Here is a 19,910-nt window from a genome sequence, read left to right on the forward strand (position 1 = left end):
GGGTGATGCCGGATCCGGAAGAGCAATCCACTCCGGGTTCCAGACTCCTGTCTCTGTCCCTGGAGACAGCGAGGGGTGGTGGGAGGCCTCCCCGCCCACTACCCCAGCTCCTCCCTGGGGGAGCCTCAGGCGTTGCCCGAAGGGATCCCCAGTGCCGGGGGTGGCCCCGGAACGCAGCGCCGCCCAGCCCCTCCTCCCCCGCCCCGCCCCGCCTCCGCCCCGCTCCGCCGCTCCAGTCCGGATTTTGCGGCGCCCGCCGGCCCGCTCCCCGGCTGCGGGCTCCGCGCGGCGGCTGGCTCGGTGCGCGGCGCGGCTGGCGCTGCGCTCCGCCCCGGCTGCATTGCTGCGCTCCGGGTGCCCAGGGGAGCCACGCGCCGCGTGCGCCCCGCAGCCGGCCGCCCGGAGGCAGCGCCGTCCTCTGGCATGGGCCCCGGGGGCGCCCCGAGGTGGGGCTCTCGGCTGAGGCGCTGACAGCCTCTCTCCCGCCCGCGGGGCCCCGAGTCCAGCCCGCTCGTCCGCCCGCGGCCATGGCCGTCCGGCCCGGCCTGTGGCCAGCGATCCTGGGCATAGTCCTCGTCTCCTGGCTTCGTGGTTCGGGTGAGTCACGCCGCGCGCGCTCTGGGGAGGCTTGCGGGGGACCGTGCGCGCGAACGCTCTGCTCTGGGGAGGAGGTGGACCTGACCCGCGCGGCCGACCCGGCTGGGAGCCCCTGGAGGCCAAACTTTGCCGGGCAGGGCGCGGGGGCCGCCTCTCACTGCTGCGCAGCTTCCCGGTGCGCTCTCCCGGAAGCCTGGGTTTTGCCAAGTCCAGGAACAGCTGTCAACGCACGGGGCTGGCGAGTGTAGACGCCCCACGCCTCCGGGTGGGGGAAGTTTGCTGGTTTTACGGCCCCAGAGAATGGTCGGGGGTGTTGAAATAACCCTGGAAAGACAAGACTTGAAGGACTCAGAGATTAGTGGGTTTGAACCACACTAGTGCCCAGAAAATGGGGTGTGTGTGTGTGTGGGGGGGGTGTTGAGATAGCTCTTCCAGGTAGGACTGCCCCAAACAGCCACTCACAATTTCCCAGCTTGGCACCTGGCCTCTGCCCACGTCTAGAACACAGTGTCCTCCTCTGTCCCCGCCACACACGCTTGCACAAACACACACTCAGGCGTGGAGGCATCCGCAGCCCCCAGCTCTTTCAGCCGGCAGTCAAAGCACTGGGGCCCCTGTGGTGGTCTGTGGCTCCTGGGCTAGCTGATGGAGGCGGGAGGGGAGAGAGGAGGGAGTGGGGGAGTTATTTGCTGTTGGCTGTTGGTTGGCGGGCTTCTCCTCTAAGAAACTCCATAGCCCTGCTTTCTCCCCACTTGTCTCATTGGCCACCCTAACCAGTCCCTTCATAACCCACCTCCTGGTGTGAGGGGTCTTGGGGAAAGTCTTTGTCTGCTTTCCCGTAGCCTGCACCTTAGCTGAGCTGGGGGGGGGGGTCCCTAATCTCTGACCCCCCCCCCCGAGGACTTGGCAATGCTGAGCTTCTGTATGGGGAAGGGTGCCTTAGCAATTCTTCATGCTTGATGTCCCCTGAACCTGCTTGGGGGAGGTGCGCCCCAGGCTGGCAAGGCCACGGTTCATTCTCGGGGTGTGGATTTCTGAACTGCCAATCTAGAATGAAGAGAGCTCAATCAAGGATCTGATGCTTTAGGCCGACGGCTGGTTCCTTGAGGAATCTCTGCGCATTGCATCCTTCACCCACCGCTGCCTCGCTGCCCCCCACATCAAGCCCTCTTCCTTGTCCCGCCTGCTCTATCTCCCTCCCCATCATTGCACCCTAAATCCTCACTTAACAAACCGTTCCCGTTGGCCTCCCCTTTTAATCCTAACATCCTCAGACTGAGCTGTGGTTGGATGTGTGCATGTTTGTTCAGGGGTGTGAGTGGCACCACTGGCTGTGGTCATGAGCTGGGGGTGTCCGTGCTTCTGCACATGGAGGAGGTGCCGCCAGACACTGAATAGGTGCCCGGGAAATGTTTACTGAGTTGGATGTGTGTGAGAGGGCTGTGTGGTCAGAGGCTGCGTTTTGCCACGTGAGCACGTGTGAAAGCTGTGGACTGGCATGTGTCCTGGGTGATGGGGGGGACTGGCGTGGCATGGCCAGTGTTGTCATGTGTGTGGTCAGATGAGTACTGATAGGCTGCACGCATGTGGTAGCCGTGGGCTACTGCACCGGCGAGCTCTACAGATGGGGTGACAGGCACTGGTAGGTTAGGGCACCCAAACCTGGGAACGAAGGATTGGACCTCAAGAAACCGGAGCTGGAGATCTGTACTGTCTTTTGGCAGGGCACCTGTTGGGGCCTGGCCCAAGGTTTCCCAGGGTGGACAGGTGGGCACCAGTGCTTCAGGGCTCTCTGGGGCAGAGCCTGTCTCTGGCATTAACTCTCAGCAGTAGAAGGGGTTGTTGAGGGGTATGGCGGTAGGAGTGGTTCTACTTCTCAAACAGGCTCCATCTCACTGTCCCCCACAGGCTCTGGGCATGTGTGGACAGATACCCAGGCAGGCTGCCCCTGCCATGACCCTAGCTCCCGCACCGGCCTCTCAGTTCCTTGGCAACAGCAGCTGGTGAAAAATGTGTCTGTGAGTGGCTGGGAGAAAAATGGTCAACCAGGCAGGCTCAAGGGGCATGGTGGTGGCAGCGTTACCAAGCCACTGCAGACTCTGCCCTCCGTCCGTTGTCACCCAGCGTCACACCCCGCCACTCACACAAAGCCAGCCCACAGCACAAACACACATGGGCATGCCCCTGTCTGTGCCTGCACCCACAGGCACCCACTTGACTCACCGGTCCGCACAGCCGGCACATACAACTCCTTACCTTCAGGTCTTCTGTATTGTGTGCCCAGTCCTCCTCGTGAGGAGAGGCATGGGCTCTCCTGGAAAGTGGGGGCCGAGGAGTGCTAAGCTTAACATTGTCCCTGTTTCCCCTCCTCCCATTCCTATTCCCATCCCCAGGGCTGCTGGACTTTCTGCCCACTTGGACTCTAGGCTAACAGGACTGGGGAGGAGGTTGGTATTCTAGGGCAGAGAGCACCATATTCTTCTTGTACAAGGGGTGGGCTGCTCTAGGTACTGCAGGAGAGGGCCGAACCTTTCCCTGGCCTGCTTGCTCCCCCTCGCCCTTGTTGGGAAAGGCTTTCTTCAGGGAGGCCAGCAGTAGCATTGATCCTGGTGCTAACACTCCAGCCGGAGGCTTGGTGCCTGGGAGCCGACCTTTGGCCTTTGTCACATCCCTTTTCCTGCCTGCTGCTGCTGCCATGACTCTCCGGTTTACAGGCTTCAGCTAGATACCATGGGCTTGGGGTGCACAGCCCTTTTAGGTGAAGGCCCCAATGCTGCCACCTAGGAACCTGCTCATGCCAAGCCAACCCCATCCTGCTGTCCCCTCCTCCTAGGGCCCTGCCATTGCTGCTCTCCCTCACCCACAGCCTGGAGGGCGAGAACCTTACTGTCTCCCTTGGCTCTCCCTTCTCCTTCACGCTTCACATTTAATCCGCTGTCAAGCCATCCAGCTCCCGTCTTACTTGTGACATTGCTATGTCCCTCGCCTTCTTTGCTTCCTCCCATCCCCCAGCTCCTTTATCTCACACCTGTCTCACCACAGTGGCCATCTCCTACCCCTCCTCATCTCAGCCTAAGGGCCCTGGAAGTTAATAGAAGACTCTCCGTGGCTTTCCAGGGCCTGCAAGTAGTCTGGTCGCTGGGCTAGGCTGGGCTGGGAGAGTGAAGGAAACACCTGGTGGATGCACCCAGAGGTCAGCCGCATCACTGGGTTCTGCCTGCTGTGGGCTTGGCACCACCAGACTACCTGTTTCCAGACCTGCAGGATGTGGTGCCACCTGGCCTCGACAGCATGCTCCCCGCTTGGCATCCTAGCTCCTTGGCTCTGTCCTGATCCCAGCCAGGTCCTTATACTGCTGCAGCCTTGACTTGAGGTCTCCCCAAAGCCTCCACAACTCCTCCTCCACAAGGCTCGGTGATGTGATCTGGGGTGGGACCCTTCTTCTCCAGTGTTTCCCCAGCATGGTCGTTGCTTGTGACACTATTTTCCCTGCTCTCTGCCCTTGCCTTGCTCCAGATCACAGCAGTCAAGGGTTTAATGCTTTTCTTTCTTTCCTTGGTTGGAGTTTGGGCTTGAAGGCCAAACAGAGAGGAAGAGAGAAATTTAATCTATCCACTTAAGCAGCGGCCCCCATCCTTATTCCTGACCACAAACTCCCGTGTTTTAATAAATAAAGCTTGCCTGAAGTTCAGAGAGTAAAACAGCCAGACAGGCCAGGCAGTGGTGGCACACACCTTTAGTCCCAGTAGCCACACTAGTTAGCCATAGAGGCCAGCGGTAGTGGTGCACACCTTTAATCCCAGCAAGAGAGGAATAGAAGACAGGTCTCATCTCAGTCTCGGTCTGAGGATTCGTGGAGGCAGGATCACCATTTCGGTCTGAGGTAGAGGTAAGAGCCAGTGGTTGACTGCTTTACTTTTCTGATCTTCAGGTTGAACCCCAATATCTGCTTCTGGGTTTCTTTATTTGTGCTACACTCCCCCACCCTGTCAGAGTGGAGACTCATAAAGCCAGGACCTCCATGGGACAGACACCATGCTTAGGTTACATATACATGTAGACAACAAGCCAGCACACATGCGTGCACGTTAATATGCCCATGTCTGTTGCAAGGGTATGTTCACCCTGTCCCTGTCCTCACATTGATTTCCTCAGAGTAACATTTTCATGTGCAAATAGAGTTGATACCAAGATCTGGGCTGCAAGCACAGATCATCTCTGTGTTGTCTGGGCCCCAGACCACTCAATGTCCCCTGCCTCTCAGGTGTAAGCTCAGTTTACTGTAATCCTTCCCACAGCCCCCTCCTCCCTCTTACCTGTCTCCCCCCACACCCTGGGTCCTTCTCTCTTAGGGGGAAGTTCTGGCCTCTTCCTACCAGGTAGGACAGGGCAGGGACTTTAGAGGCAGATAGAGCTGTCTTACAATTTAAGCTGCAAGCAGACATGGAACTAATGTCACCTTCCCAAGCTGTTTCCACATCTATAGGATGGGATCTAAACTGTTGGGTGGGCAGCAGCATCCAGAGGGGACGGCAGAATCTTAGGTGCTCATGGCTCATTGCCTTCTGCCTCCATTTCCCCTGGCACTGGAGACAGTGACTTAGGACAGAGATGTGTCTTACGTTGCAGCAGGCCCAGGCTCAGCCATAGGACAGAAGAGGCTTCATTGAAAAACTGTGCCCAGTATCCAGCCCGCTCTACATGTGTCATGCCAGAAGGACTTGGGTTTAATTCATGCTCACAGGGTGTTGTCTGGGTGATTGTTGCCATTGCTCTTTTGGTTCATGCTGTCCTGGGACCATGTGCTAATTCCATCTCTACATACAGGAAGGATGTGGCCACAGAGTCCTGGGTGAATGTGGATTCTAGTTCCAGCTCTGCCATTTGATTGCTGTGTGATGCCGGACAAATCCCTCACACTGTCTGCATTGAACTTGATGGCTAGCCCCAGGCAGAGGCTCATGCCCAGGGAAGCTGCCTCTGGAGCCTAGGGTGGACTCAGTACTCAGTTGCAGGCTCTCCCAGGAACTGCTCACACCTGCCAAAGACACCAGCAGCCCTGGCAGTGACTGACTGTGTTGCCTGGGAGCCAGGTAGCTTCTGGGGCAGAGCCAAAGGTGGCTGTAAGGCGAAGCTTGGTATTGTGAGTCCCAGTTCCAAACCAAGAAACTGGGTCCTGCTGTAGTTTTTGAACTCCTCTAGTGATTAGCAGAGACCCCAAAGTCAGGGTGTTGAAGGCCCGCCCCTTCTCCAGACACGGAGGGCAGATGCCATAGGAATATTTTAACCGCAGAGTCTGTATCTCAGCCAGATGGGGGAGTTGTTAGATGGGGGAGTTTGGCAAGCTCTGGTGACTGGGTTTGAGCCAGGGCCAGGGTGAGGCATGGACTTGCTTAAGGGTACAAATTTGCATAGCCAAGTACACAGCCACCCTTGTGAGCACCTCCTAAGATCCCATGCCCTTGGCACCTGCCATGCCTCTTAATCCTCACTCTGGATCCCACTCTTCCCTACCCCTCTCCAGTGTCAGTGTGTAAATCCATCCATAAAGGCTCATCTTACAAGAGCATTGCACCAGCACTGGGAGGCACTTAATACCGTGAGCAGTTGACCGTGTGTAGGGCTCCATCCTGATGGGTGGGGAGCAGAATGGCTGAGGATGAGGACATGGCTGAGCGACTAGGTGGGGTCAGCCTAAGGAGAGGATCCATTTTCCAGGCTATGTCTGCCTTGTTTTTTTTTTTTTTTTCCCACTGATGTGGAGGGCAGAGCATATAGAAGCCATTTCCACTCTCCAGGTGTGGCTGCTGACTGACTCAGTCTGGCCCTGTGCGTTCTGGGGAGGCCGGAGTAGCCGCGGCTCTTTACAGAAGATTATAAAAGGGGGAAGGAAGTCTTAGGGCCCATTTTGGTAGGGGAGGAACCCTGAAAATTCTGTCTCTTCATTGGCTTGTGAAGGGGGCATCAGAGATGAGCCATCACCTTGACTGGAGAGTTCCCAAAGCTGAGTTCCTCAGTCTGGAAGTCACCATTGTGTCTCTCTGGAAGGTTCAGGGTCACCTTGAGCTCCAGGCTTAGTCGTAGCTGATTGGGGAATGAGGGGCTAGGGTATCTGCCTTTATTGACGTACCTGTGGGACCTTACAGGGACCTTGGGAAGGGAACTCTTGACTCGGTATCCCAGCAGACCCTAAAGCCAGGTTGTAAAGTGAACTCTCGTCCCTTCCTAACAACTCCACCCGGGATCGTGTAGGGGGAGTCGCCCCCGAATTAGACTCCACCCTCTCCTAGTTGGGGCGGAGCCCGACGAAACGCAGGCAGTGAAGGTCTTTCTCAGGTCTACGTTTTTTTCCCCGCTCCTTCTCCCGTCTCTCATGATTGTGCCCGCCGCGTGACCCGACCCACAGCCTCCGGACCCGCACAGCCACCGCCCCCCCCTCGTCGCGATCGTCAAGGTGGCTGGGTGGGTGGGCGGGGTTCCTCCAGCCAGCGAGGCTGCGGAACACGTGGGTGGCCCTGATCCGCAATCGCCCGGGCCAGTGAGACCCCGAGCCCGGGATGCAATTAGCTGCTGCGGGAAGGGAGGTCCCACCGGGCGGTGTCCCCGCTCCGCGCGGCCTAATTAATACGCGGCGAGCTGGGGCCCGAGCCGGGAAGGGGCGGGATCCCTCCGCCCGCCAGCCCGCCCGCGGCCGCCCGCAGGATTAGCGGCTCTTTGTTCGGGGTCTGTTAACAAGTTCCTGGCTGAGCGCTTGGCTGCCGCCCGGGAAGCTCTGTCCAGCCTCCTCCAAGGCTACAGCCCCGCCTCTACCTGCCCAGCCCGGACCCTTTAGACGTGGGGTGAGGGGTGTAGTCCAAGACCCGGGGCAGGAGGATGCCTCACAACTGTCCGACTGTCTCTTGTAGGTGAAGGCCATTATTCCCATTTTGCAGATGAGGCAGCACCCTCTTGCGCCAAAACCCGTCACCCTAGGCAGACTGGCTCAGTCTAGATCTTTGACTCTCTAAAGCGTTTTTCGTTGGTTTGTTTTGAGACAGGCTCTCTGTATTATGTATCTCTAACTGTCCTGTAACTCGCTCTGTAGATCAGGCTGGCCTCAAACTCACAGAGATTCTCCTGCCTCTGCTTCCTAAACGCTGTACCACAGACTTCCTAATGCTTTTTTCGCTACGGAGAGAGAACTCTGGGTGGGAAGAGGAGGGTGGCTGTATCCTGTTAGCACCCTTTTTTTTTTTTTTTAATTTTTAATTGGCACCCTGATGGTGGTTAAGTGCTAGGCTCTGCCTGGAGGTTTCATCAAAACCTTGTCAGTCCACAATACAGGTGCAGACAGTGGCAACTGTGACCATATTCCAGTCCGTCCTGTGTCCCTGTCCCATTGGCCTGATGGAAGGAAGCAGGAGGCCATGGTCTGAGTCGTCCTTTCCATCCTGCCAGTTCACGTGGCCACCTGACCCCACCTGAGTCCTGTTTTCTACACCTGGAAAAGGCTGGCCAGGAGGAGGTTCTCACCTGTGCCCTGGAGTTCACGCTGAAGGGACTTGTTCAGAATCATTTTAGTATAACGAGGTACAATCCTTTCTAGTAAGTTCCTCCAGGTGTTTCTGGGCTATTTCTTCTGGGGCTACATTAGATGGCATCCCCATTTTGGTGAAGACAGGACGCCTGCCTGCCCCATTTGCCCCTCTGCAGGGCACACCTCCAGCTTACTCAGTGCTGTCTCCTCCAGTGTGGTTAGGAGCACCTCCCCGTGCATCTTGTCCCCGGAGAGAGCTCAAACTGACAATGCCTCAGTGCTAAGCAGCGTGGGACACTAAGTGCATCTATTGCAAATATTGAAAAAGTCAACTCTCATTTAAGCAAAAATAGGCAGATAATAGAATTTAATGGCAAATGAAACTGCAAAGCCAGGGGTAAACCTGGTCTCAGGCATGGCTGGATCCAAAGGAACAGCATAACCAAGACCCATCCTTTGTCTTAGTTCTTGGGGCACTGGTGTCACTCCCAATCATTCGCCCCCACAGTCCCCATGTGACTTCCAGGGATCCCCAAGACTGCAATCTCCTCACAGGCCCAGAGAGGGGCAAAGTAAATTGAGCATCTGTCCTTCAGACACCCCCAAATGGCCTGGTCTTTTACTGGTCCAGCTCACATGCTCTGCTTGTGTGTGAGCCACTAATTAGTCATAGGGTTACGTGGCTGCAGAAATTTGGGCTTAAGCCACAGTCCCATAGTACTGTCGTCCAGATGACTCGCCACTCCTTGAAGCTTCTCGTCCAGGAGGCATGGGTAGAAACAGCCATCCAGTTTGTGCATTGATTTAACGACACCAAGGACACCTCCCCAGTGCCTTCGGCATCCCTGGTGGGCCTCCGCTGGACCTGCACCCACACTCCTGCAGGTCCCACACATCCCCATGTCATGGCTATAAAGCCCTCCCCTGTGGCCTTGCCCTTGGCTGTCTTCTCATGCTTGGTGTACTGTTCAGATGCTGAACCTACTTGGGTATCTTGTCTTTGACCAACACTTTCCTAGAAACCTCCTTCCAGTCCTTTGGGATCCAGTTCACATACACCTGAACCTCTGAAGACCCCTTCCCTTCAGACCCAGACCAGCTCCTAAGAGGGGTCAGCACCCTTTGTCCAGCAGTGGTACTTGGGGCAGGGCCAAACAATAGGTTCTCCAAGAGGCTGGCAGTTTTTCTGGCGTAAATATTTCTGCCACAGCTGATTTCAAATGCCAGTGTGGTAACAGCTGGCCTATAGAAGTCTGGAGCTATGGCAGCCGGCTCTGAGCCAGGATGTGCTGGTCTCCGTACATCAGAACTGCATACCAGGCTGACCCCAGCCCTTTGAAGTGACTAACAAGAAGTGAACAAGTCTCAGACTTGGGCCTTTGACTGCTGCTGGCCTGGGGCCTCTCCTAGCAGTCTCTCCGGTTGGGCTAAGGGTTGAAAGTCAGTCAGGAGTTGCTAGTTTGGGTGCAGCGCTTCACCCTGCTCTTGTTAGATTAGTTATATAAGCCCTCTGTGCCTCAGTTCCCTCACTGAGAAGATACAGGGAATGAGAGGCTCCTGTGAGCAGGGTTGCCAGCGTCGAGGGAGCGCTTCTCTGAGAACACACAGCCTTGCCAGCCCACAGCAAATGTTTGGTGGGTATGCACTCCTGGCTGGGCTAGGTGTGCAACTGCACACTTGTGTGTGCTTAAGCTTCCTAGATTATGTGTGCGTAGCAGGAATGGAGTCTTGCTGATAAGACAGGCAGAATGTGTCAAGGCCTGGCACCTCGGGAAGGTGTTTATTTTGGGGTGACAAGAATTCATGGGGAGGTTTGGGAAGGGAAGCTGATGAGGTGAAGGTTCAACCATGCAGAGTAACTTGGCCAGGTACGACTTGTGCCAGCCTGGAAGTCAGGCCTGGCCCCTCGGATTGCAGAGAAGGGAGGTGGTAGCGTCACTGTCATATCTAAGAGCCAAGGGAGCCGGGAAAGGACAAACCACTTGATGTCCTGGGGCTTCAGAGAGTGACATAAGCCAGAATCTCAGCTTGTGGTGGCCAGAGTGTAGGAGGAGGTAGGGAGGGACAGGCCGTGAGATGGCCTGCGTGTGAGAGAGGCCTGCTCGAGCAGACGGTGCCCGTGGGGGGCCGGCAAGCAATGGAGCTGGCTATGTCTTTGAGCTGGGGAGTGACAGGCACTGAGCAGTGTTTAAGGAAGATTAATCTGGCGGCGCGAAGAGGATGGATGGGAGCAGAGAGAGGCTGGAGGCAAGGAGACCAGCCGGGAGGCTGCGGCGGTCACCCAGCGAGCAAGCAGCAAGGCTGCAGTAAGAGAGATAGATGTGGGAGACGCAGCGAGTGGGGGTGCTGCATCTGGATGGCGCATGTGGGGGGCAAGGAGGGGGAAGAGGCAAACATGATTCAGAGTTCTGAGCCCGGGGAAGTGATGTCAGAACCAGAAAATAGATGGGGAGCTGGGTTGGGGGAGAAGCCTTAAGAGTTCTGGATCCAGTGTGGTAACCCCGCCCCACCCCACCAGGCTGTGGCTTATGTGTGGACTTGTATCATAAGCAACTGATACTGGTTCTGGCCAAGCTGAGTATTGTCAGCATTGTCTTAAAGCCATGTCCTAGGGGACAGTGACCTGTTCTGTGCTGAGTAGCTGTCTGGATCAGCTGGGAGGGGCCGCATGGAAAAGAGCCTTCCTAACAAGCAATGGTAGAGGTGGTCATGACAGTGGGAACGTTTGCGGACGGCCCTATCAGGATTCAGCAGGAGACTAAGGGATTGTGGTAGGTGGAGTAAAAGGAGCTTGGAGCTCAGCTGGGTTTACTCCATCTCCACGGGCTCAAGAAGGTTTCCGGAACTGGGCTTATTGGAGCAATGTCTCAACTTCCAGGGTTGGGACTGTCGGCTAGGGAACCCAGGCTGGCCAGACTGCAGAAGAAACCCTGAACACAGTGATTGGTTCAGTAGCCGAGGGTGGGTCAATCAGGATCTAATGCCTGTCCTCATTTGGAGGTGGAGGGGTTGGCAGGCTGGGTCTGAGGGCCAGGACTATCTCCTCCTGTGTGGAAAGAGCCTAGGTGATGAGTGGGGGGAGGCCGTGGCGAGGAGGCAGAGATTGTCTTAGAGGCCCCAAGGCCCCAGAGATTGGTCACTAGAGCATTCTCAAACCTGTGAACTGATCCAGCAGCTTCTGAACTTGGTCAAGGAACTTCCTGCTCTAGGCCTATGCTGCATGAAATGTTGGGTCTTGTGCCCAGCACCCGTTTCCCAAGAGGAAGGTAGAGTTCACACCCAGAGGTGGCCAGGAGGCCTGTGTGGGGCACTCGGCTCGAGCAGCGGCTCTTGCATTCTGAACAACAGATTCCACATGAAAACCAGACCATAGGCTTTCCTTTGTTTACTTTTGCTTTTTGAGACAGGGTTTCTCTGTGTAGCCCTAGCTGTCCTGGAACTTGCTCTGTAGACCAGGCTGGCCTCAAACTCAGAAATCTACCTGCCTCTGCCTCCCAACTGCTGGGATTAAAGGTGTATGCCACCTATGCCCGGCCACAGGCTTTTCTTGATACATCAAAATATCTGAGCTATAGCTGTGTGGTGGGAGCAAATGCCTTTAATCCCAGCACTTGGGAGGCAGAGGCAGGTGATCTCATTGAGTTTGAGGTCAGACTGGTCTACAAAGCAAGTGCCAGGATAGCCAGGGCTACACAGAGAAACCTTCTGTTTTGAAAAGCCACAAACCAAAAATAAATAAATAAACAAACAAACAAACAAATAAATAAATAAATAAATAAATAAGTAAATAAATCGATCGATCAGAACTGGGGCCTGGAGAAATGGCTCAGCAGTTAAGGGTGTGTACCTGCTCTCACAGAAGACTCTGATTCAGGTCCCAGTACACCTGGCAGCTCACAGCCACTGGTAACTCCAGATCTAGGAGGATCCTGCATTTCTGGTCTCTGAGGTTACTGACACACACACACACACACACACACACACACACACACCACTTTAATAAAAATAAATCTTTTTAAAGAGATATGAGCCAGGCCCAGTGAGCTCATTGTCTTGAGTGGGCTGGAACTTGGCTGTCACTTTTGTGGGCATCATTCCTAGTACCCATGTACCATTTGTCACTCTGTGCCTTTATTGCTCATGTCTCGTACACCTCTCCTCCTCGTCTCTTCTGGCTTCATGCGTCCCCACAAACGCATGTCCTTAATTTGCCTAGGTAGGCCCCTGGTCCGTCTAGCCCCTGCCCTGTACACGTGCATGCACGGATGCTCCCACATGCCCTGCTCACTCCCTCTGTTGGTCACACTGACGACGCTGCTTGTCCACTCTTGGCTCAGTGCACAGGCCACATGCAAGTCCCTTCCTGAACCTCCCTTCCCTTCCTGCTCCTATCCCCAGGCTGGCTTCGAGATGCAAGCAGGGCAGAAAGCACAGCTGGGAGACCTGTCGTAAGAAGCAGGTTGTGGATGCTGTGATCTTGGGTCCCCCTTTCTAAGGGGCCCTCTGGGGGAACGGCTGCTGCTGAGAAAGCCTCAAGGAAGTCAAAGAGCAATCAGTGGGAACTGGGAAGGAGTTAGGGGTCAGGGGGCAGTCATGAGGGAGGGCTGCAGACGACAGAGGCCTTGGAGGGTGTGCTGTGCCAAAGCCAGGAGCCATTGCTTAGAACCTATGCTCAGGAGCCTGCCAGGGAGGTGGCCGGCATTAGTGAGCAGGGAAGATGTGGGGACATAGAGGCCACTGGGAACTTACAGGGAGGGAAAGAATACAAGAATTGGAGCTAGAAGGCATGGAAGCCATTCAGGGCTTCAGGGAAAAACTGAGCAGGAGAGGGGAAGGACCAGCATGGTTGGTTGCCGGGTTTTACAGCATACACTTTCTGAGATAGACTCAGAGAAATGACTTGACCAGTGTCACATGACTACCCTTCAGAGCCAGGTCCCAGCCTCAGCTCTTTGGAAGACCGAATGGACAGACTAGGGGACAGGGTTAGGCAATATGGCCATGCCTTCGCAATCAAGCAGCTGTGTATTAGGCACCTCCTGTGTGCCAGCCACCCCAACAGGCACTGCAGGAGTACAGAGAGCAAGGCCGATGCTCCCCTCCCTGGTAGGACCCACATCAAGGTTGGAGATGATGCCAAACAGACAGATTAAAGGCATGAGGAGAGTTTATTTTTGTTGTTTAGTAGAAGGCCGCAGAGGGGTCACATGACCACAGGCGCACTGAGTCAGGATGATGGCAGAAGGCCTCTCTGTGGAGCGGCATCTGAGCTGAGAAGGGGCAGCCAGGAGAAAGGCAAGTGTGGGGTGCGGCAGAAGGTGTGGTCTGGTCTGAACATGAAATCGTGCAGATGAAGAGGAGGCTGAATGGCTTTGCCTGCAGTCGCTGCTACTCGAAGCCACCGTTACATCTGGGAAGGTACGGTGGAGAATCAGAGTGACTGAAAGTTCCTCTGGGCCACATCTGATCTTGTTAACCAATCTGAGAACATCCGAAGGCCTGGTTCTCTGGTTTGCTTTGTGTCACAGCTTGAGCCCAGGGCCAGACACTCCTCTGCTTTGGTTATGCAATGGCGGGAAGGGCCTGAGCCTGTGCTATTGTGGAACTGATCCTGAGGCCTCAGGGAGGGCTATGGTGGGGCAGGACTAGGTGCAGGGGAAAGGTCAGGGGCCACTTGAGCCCCTCGGAGCTTCCAGATTGCCAAACAAATGTCCTGATGTCTGCTGTCTCCGTCTTCTTCTATGAAATACCAACATGCAAAATAGCTAACAGAGGCCTAGTGAAGTTGGACATGTGTGCACGAATGCATGCATGCATGCATGCATGTATTAATCGAGGTGAAGTTCACATGAAAATTATTCATGTCAGAGTTCACAGTCAGATGACACTTGTGTGTGCCTGTCGCCTCTATCAAAGGGATTTTCGTCATTCCCAGGCCCTGATCAACAGTACCCTCCTCTAAGTCTCTCTGAGCCTGCCCACTGTGGGTATGTTATGCAGATGGGACCGTGGTACCTGTGACATCACATCGAGGCCACCCCACTGTAGGGTCTTCATCCCTGCTGGCAGCTAGTTCCGGTGTGTCTGTCAGGCCTTCATGGCAAGTACTCTCCGGCCCGACTGCATTGAAAGAAACAAGTTTTGGTTTGGGGGTACTACAGACTAGCAGGTGGTTTTGTACCAAATGGGGGTTACACAGAACACTTTCTGCATGGGAGAGAGAAGGAACCCAAAAATAAATAAGTAAATAAACTAAATTCTGGGTAGCCTGCAGCACCTATACATTCTTGCCTTAATGAAATTCACTTGGGAATTCCTGTAGAAAGGAAAACAGAAAACAGGGTGGGCAGGGAAAGCTAAGGAGAAAGAAGGCTGAGGGCACTGGCAACAGAGTGCTCACCACCCAGCCGGGAGGACTCTGCAGACAGCTGTCATTGGAATATTTCCCCAGAGAATGCTGGGTAATGCAGCCGCCGGGGGCAAGGGGAGAGGAGGGAAGTAGAGGTCAGCACTCGGTCACAAAAGAAGGGTGCACACTGGCCAGGGGGCTGGAAGTGTGGGGCAAGGGAGAGAAGACCCTGAGCCTGTGTCCTGAAGAGTGCATGCACTGAGAACCCAGTGTCCCAGGTGAAGAAGTCCCCTCTCCCACATCTCCTTGAACACAATTCCTTCTTTTGTGCTTTTCGTTAATTCACTGTTCTGAGGTCATAGCTTCACTTTCCTAGACCCTGGAGTTGAAAGAAAATCGTCCAGAGGTCTAAAGTAAGCAGCCAGCTTCCCGATCTCTGGCCCCAAAGGCCCAAGTGCCTGTTTAAATCCACCTGGTACTTGCTCCCACCTCTGGCTATTGTAAGCCTTGCTGCTTTGAACATTTCTGTACCGATATTTGCTCAAATAACCTGCTTTCCATTCCTTTGGGTACACTCCCAGAGTGGAGTTGCTGGTTCGATGGCTCTCACAGAACAGGCTCGGGAGCAGCAACATTGTTTCCTTGGTGCCTGCACTGTTTTATTTTCCCACCCGCGATGCATGGGCTTCCCTTTTCTTGACATCCTGATGTGTATCTTTGAAACACTTGAATTCTGCAAGGCCAGCCATCCCTGCCTGCTGTGGGCCTCATGGTCCGGGATGGACATATAAGAGCAGTGGTGGCAGCCGAGATTCTGTGGCCCTGTAGCTGATGGTGGGATTACAGTGAACTTTGTGACTGTTGGTTCCCGCCCCCCCCCCCCCCGCTCTTCCCCAGCCAAGAGCTGCCCTCTCCATCCCTCCACTCCTCTGCATGCACGTGCGTGCATGGATGTGTGCATATCTGTGTGTAGATGTGTGTGTATGTGTGTGCACTCATACACAAATATGTGTCTCATCACCAGGATAAATGTAGCTACCAACAATGCTGCGGGCTGGTGCTAATTTGTTAGGCACAGTACATGGTTGTGATCTTGAATACATTAACATTTTCACATGAAATCATTTCATTTTTTAGTGATTAAGAAGTATTTGTCTTAAGCATTGGGTGACATGTTGTAGGCCTCCTGGACAGTGGGGGCCAAGGTGAGGGACCCCCCAAGTATGATGTCATTCATGTTGCCTGTGTAAGCAGTCACCACTCCACCCTTACTTCCTGGGCACGGGGCTGAGTGTGGCAAGGGCAGGTAGGTGGGTAGCAGGATGATGGAGTGGAGGTGGTGGAGCATCCCCAGATCCAGTCCTGGGCCCAGAAGCTTCAGCCTCCATCTCCCGGTTTCTCCATGTCCGTCCAGCCTCACTCAGACATCACTGCAGAGAGGCCTTCCCTAGATCCCCAGCACCCTTCACGCTCTTCTGCCTTGGTGTCTTCATGGCATTATCAGCAGTGGGGCGGGGCCTTCGTTGTATTGTTTTCTTCTTTACTTTATGCCTCCTTCCACTAAAGCTTAAGTTTCTTGAGGGCAGGAACTGTCGTATTTTTAGTTTTGTTTGTTTTTTGTTTTTGTTTGTTTGTTTGAGATTGGGTTTCTTTGTTACTTTGGAGCCAGTCCTGGAACTAGCCCTTGTAGAGCAAGCTGGCCTTGAACTCACAGAGATCTGTTTGCCTCTGCCTCTCCAGTGCTGGGGTTAAAGGGGTGCACCACCACTGCCTGGCTGGAACTGTGTTTTTTTATGCTCACCGATCATGTGTGTGGAGGTGGGTGGGTGATGGCTGGATCTGTGGGAAGCAGATGTGTTCATGAACTGGTACTCCAGGCCCTCACCCTTCTTCTCCATCCCCCGTTACCTCACTCCAAGGTGGTCTGTTCCTCCCTCTCTGGGTGTACCAAGAGTCACTGTGAAGGGTTCCCCAGTGCTTTGGGCAGACTGTCTCCTCAGGACCACTGCTGATAGCCTTCTCACGTGGGATCTCCCCCTCTTTTTCCTGGGGCTTCTAAGCTCTGTGGCTCTCTCCAGAGAGGTGTGTGTGTATGCATGCATGTATGTGTGTGTAGTATGTGTGCATGCATGTATGTGTTGTGGTGTGTGTATGTGTGGTGTGTGTATGCATGTGTATATGCATCTCTGTGTAGTGTGTGTATGCATATATGTATGTGGTGTGTGTGTGTGGTGTGTGTATGTATATGTGTGTATGCATCTCTGTGTAGTGTGAGTATGCATATATGTATGTGGTGTGTGTGTGGTGTGTGTGTATATGTGTGTATGCATCTTTGTGTAGTGTGTGTATGCATATATGTATGTGGTGTGTGTGTGTGGTGTGTGTATGTATATGTGTGTATGCATCTCTGTGTAGTGTGTGTATGTATATATGTATGTGGTGTGTGTGTGTGTGGTGTCTGTGTATGTATATGTGTATGCATCTCTGTGTAGTGTGTGTATGCATATATGTATGTGGTGTGTGTGTGTGTGGTGTGTGTATGTATGTGTATGCATCTCTGTGTAGTGTGTGTATGCATGTATGTATGTGGTGTGTGTGTGGTGTGTGTATGCATGTATGTATGTATATGTGTGTATGCATCTCTGTGTAGTGTGTGTATGCATGTATGTATGTATATGTGTGTATGCATCTCTGTATAGTGTATGTATACATATATGTATGTGGTGTGTGTGTGTGTGTGGTGTCTGTGTATGTGTTGTGTGTTACGCTAGAACCAGGCTCCTCCCACCAGCCTTTCTGTGACAGTCACACAGAAGGCTCTCTGCAACCTTCTTTTACCTCCCAAACTCCTGTGGCCCTGCCTCCACGCCCTGGGTCAGAACCTCCCCCCAACACCCTCCCCCTCCCCCGTGAAAGGGAAATAACTGGAAGCTTTTATCGTTCGGCAGAAGCAACATCAGAAAACAATTATTGTTTTAATTACCTGCTGTCGCCATACAAGACAGGGAGGTTGTAAAGTGCAATGGAATCTTTCATGTTAATGGATGCCAGCCTGGGCCAGGGCACGATTTATGTGGCTGCAGCTGGCAACTTCAGTCACTGGCGTGGAATCCCTAAACCCCCATGTCCCTATACCTGCGCCAGGCACCCCTTTTGCCCATCATCTGTCTAACATGGCAGGTACACTTGCCTTCTCCCAGGAAAGCCCACAGCCAGCCAGCAAGGACGCAGGGTCCAGCAGCCTTTCGGGGGCAGCTGTTGGCTTGGCACCTCTTGCCACTCAATGGAGAAGTGCTGGGTGGGTACAGACTGGTCCCTGTGCAGGCCTGCTCCCCACCACCCTGCTGTGTCACACACACCCCCATCCTGGCTGGTGTCTGGTTCTGTGGCTTACACACCCTGCTTCCCTCCCCTCTTGTTTCTCCCAGGTCCTGGGCAAAGACAGCTCCTCCTGGCTGAGGTCTTCAGCCCCTCATCAGCACACACCATCTTCCCCAGCCACTGCAGCTGTGTTCTGACCCAGCTGACACTTTTCCCTGAGCGTATTCACACATTTCTTAAGCCTCACAGTGGAGCTTTGAAGAGGGCTGTGTGACACCCATCTTTCAGATGTGAAGACTGAGGTACAGAGAAGTTCAAAGTTCAGGCTAACAGCCTGGTGTCTTAAGAGCTGGCGAGGACTAACCGGAAAGGGACTCCATGCCTGTCCACTTGGATTTTGGTTTTAGTTTTTGGGGCGATGTCTTGCTATGTTGCTAGATTGGCCTTGAACTCTGGGGCTCAAGTGATCCCCCTGCCTCAGCCTCCTGAGAAGCGGTATGGGCATACTTGCCTCCATTTTGTTTTGGTTTTGGTTTGGTTTTTCGAGACGGGGTTTCTCTGTGTGGCCCTGGCTGCCCTGGAACTCATTTTGTAGACAAGGATGGCCTCGAACTCACAGAGATCTGCCTGTCTCTGCCTCCCGAGTGCTGGGATTAAAGACGTGCGCCACCACCCAGTTTACGAGTCTCAGTTTTTATTATTGTTGTTTAGCCTAGAGTTCACCACTTAACGGCTTGATTGTTCCTCACGGCTCATCGCCTGTAGAACGAGTACAGCAGCCGTCCAGTCTCGTGTTATGGTCCTGGCGTGTGATCCGAGGCTGTGGAGATCTGTAGCATCCACACTGTACAAGTCCATTATCTCTGTATCAAGGGGTTCCGTCCTTCCCAGAGATCAGAAAAACATTGTGATCAGATTCGCGAATTTGGCTGATTGGTGGAAGACAGGAAGAAGAGGGAAAAGGCACCAGCCAGAATGGACAGCAGGGTTTGCTCACCCTGGGGAAGGGGAAGCATGAAGGACCTGGGTCAGACTGACCTCTCTCAAGACACACCTTTTTAAGTCCCCTGGCAGGTGCAGTGGTCAGTCTGGCATCTAGAACAGAGGTCCTGGCTAAGACCAGGGAACAGCAAAACACTGCAGTAGAGAGGGGACAACTGGAGAGAAAGTTTTGGCTGTTGTGTGGGACCACATGGGGTTTCTCTGGGCATGCTCAGAGCTGGCTTCCTCTCCAGGACAGTCTGGGGTGCAGGCTTGCTCCTCTTCAGGACAATCTGGGGTACAGGCTAACTTCTTCTCCAGGAAAATCTGGGGTACAGATTGGCTTCCTCTCCAGGACAGTCGGGTGCAGGCTGTGGGTTTGCCCTCGATGGCTTCCCTTATCTGTTTACTTACCTGCCCGTTTGTCCTTTCATGCGTCACCTTGTGTCTTCAACAAGTGCTTGCCCTGTGCTGTTGTCCGCTCTGGGCACTGAGCCATAAGCAGGGCTGCTGGGATGTCCAGTGACACTGCGTGTGTACTCTCGTGGAGCTGATGGCCAAGGGCAGGGGACAGGCAACACACCAGTGAGCAGATGAAGAAATGAAATAATCACATGCGGCCAGGCATGCAGAGGAGAACAAAGGAGCTGAGACAGGGTCCCCTTGCCTCCCTCCTTCTGTTCCTGTTCCATCTGGGGCTGAGAAGTGGCTCTCTGCTCCCGGGCCCAGCTCTGATGCATGGATGGCATTAGTGGCCCAGCTTGCCTGATTCGTCTCCCTGTCTTCCCTGGATTACTGTCGCGTTTTGGCCATCACTTCAGCCTCTAATATATTCCCCAGGGCCGGGGAGGGGCCATTCATTTAAAGATCTTCCTATTGAGTCTTCTCCTCTGTGGAGCCAAGGAGGAAGAAAAATGCTAAGAGAGGAGGAAAAGGGGAGCCAGAGAGACCTGATGTCAGGACCACAAGCGATAGCAGAGTTTGCTGGGGAGAGACTTGGTGAGCTGGGTACATACTCTCTCCCCTTTAGTCCTGTCCCCTGTTCACCCCTACTTCCCACCCCCCACTCCCACCTGTGTCCCTGTGAATCCATCCCACCCCAGCCTCTGAGAGAAGCTGTCCCTAAGTGCTGGGAGACAGAGTCTC

The 19,910-nt window shown here is 54.2% G+C and overlaps 1 protein-coding gene across 2 annotated transcripts in view; it reads left to right on the forward strand.

The window, feature by feature from the left end:
* The first annotated feature begins 269 nt into the window (after nt 1–269).
* Unc5a (unc-5 netrin receptor A) overlaps nt 270–19,910 on the forward strand; it is a 57,299-nt gene continuing 37,658 nt past the window's right edge. For both annotated transcript variants that reach the window (XM_057787126.1, XM_057787127.1), the window contains exon 1: nt 270–597. In XM_057787126.1, the coding sequence (XP_057643109.1) occupies nt 528–597 (70 nt within the window). In that variant the 5' untranslated portion in view covers nt 270–527. The remainder of the gene's footprint in view (nt 598–19,910) is intronic.

This window comes from Chionomys nivalis, chromosome 13 (assembly GCF_950005125.1).
Source record: "Chionomys nivalis chromosome 13, mChiNiv1.1, whole genome shotgun sequence".
Taxonomy (NCBI): Eukaryota; Metazoa; Chordata; class Mammalia; order Rodentia; family Cricetidae; genus Chionomys; species Chionomys nivalis.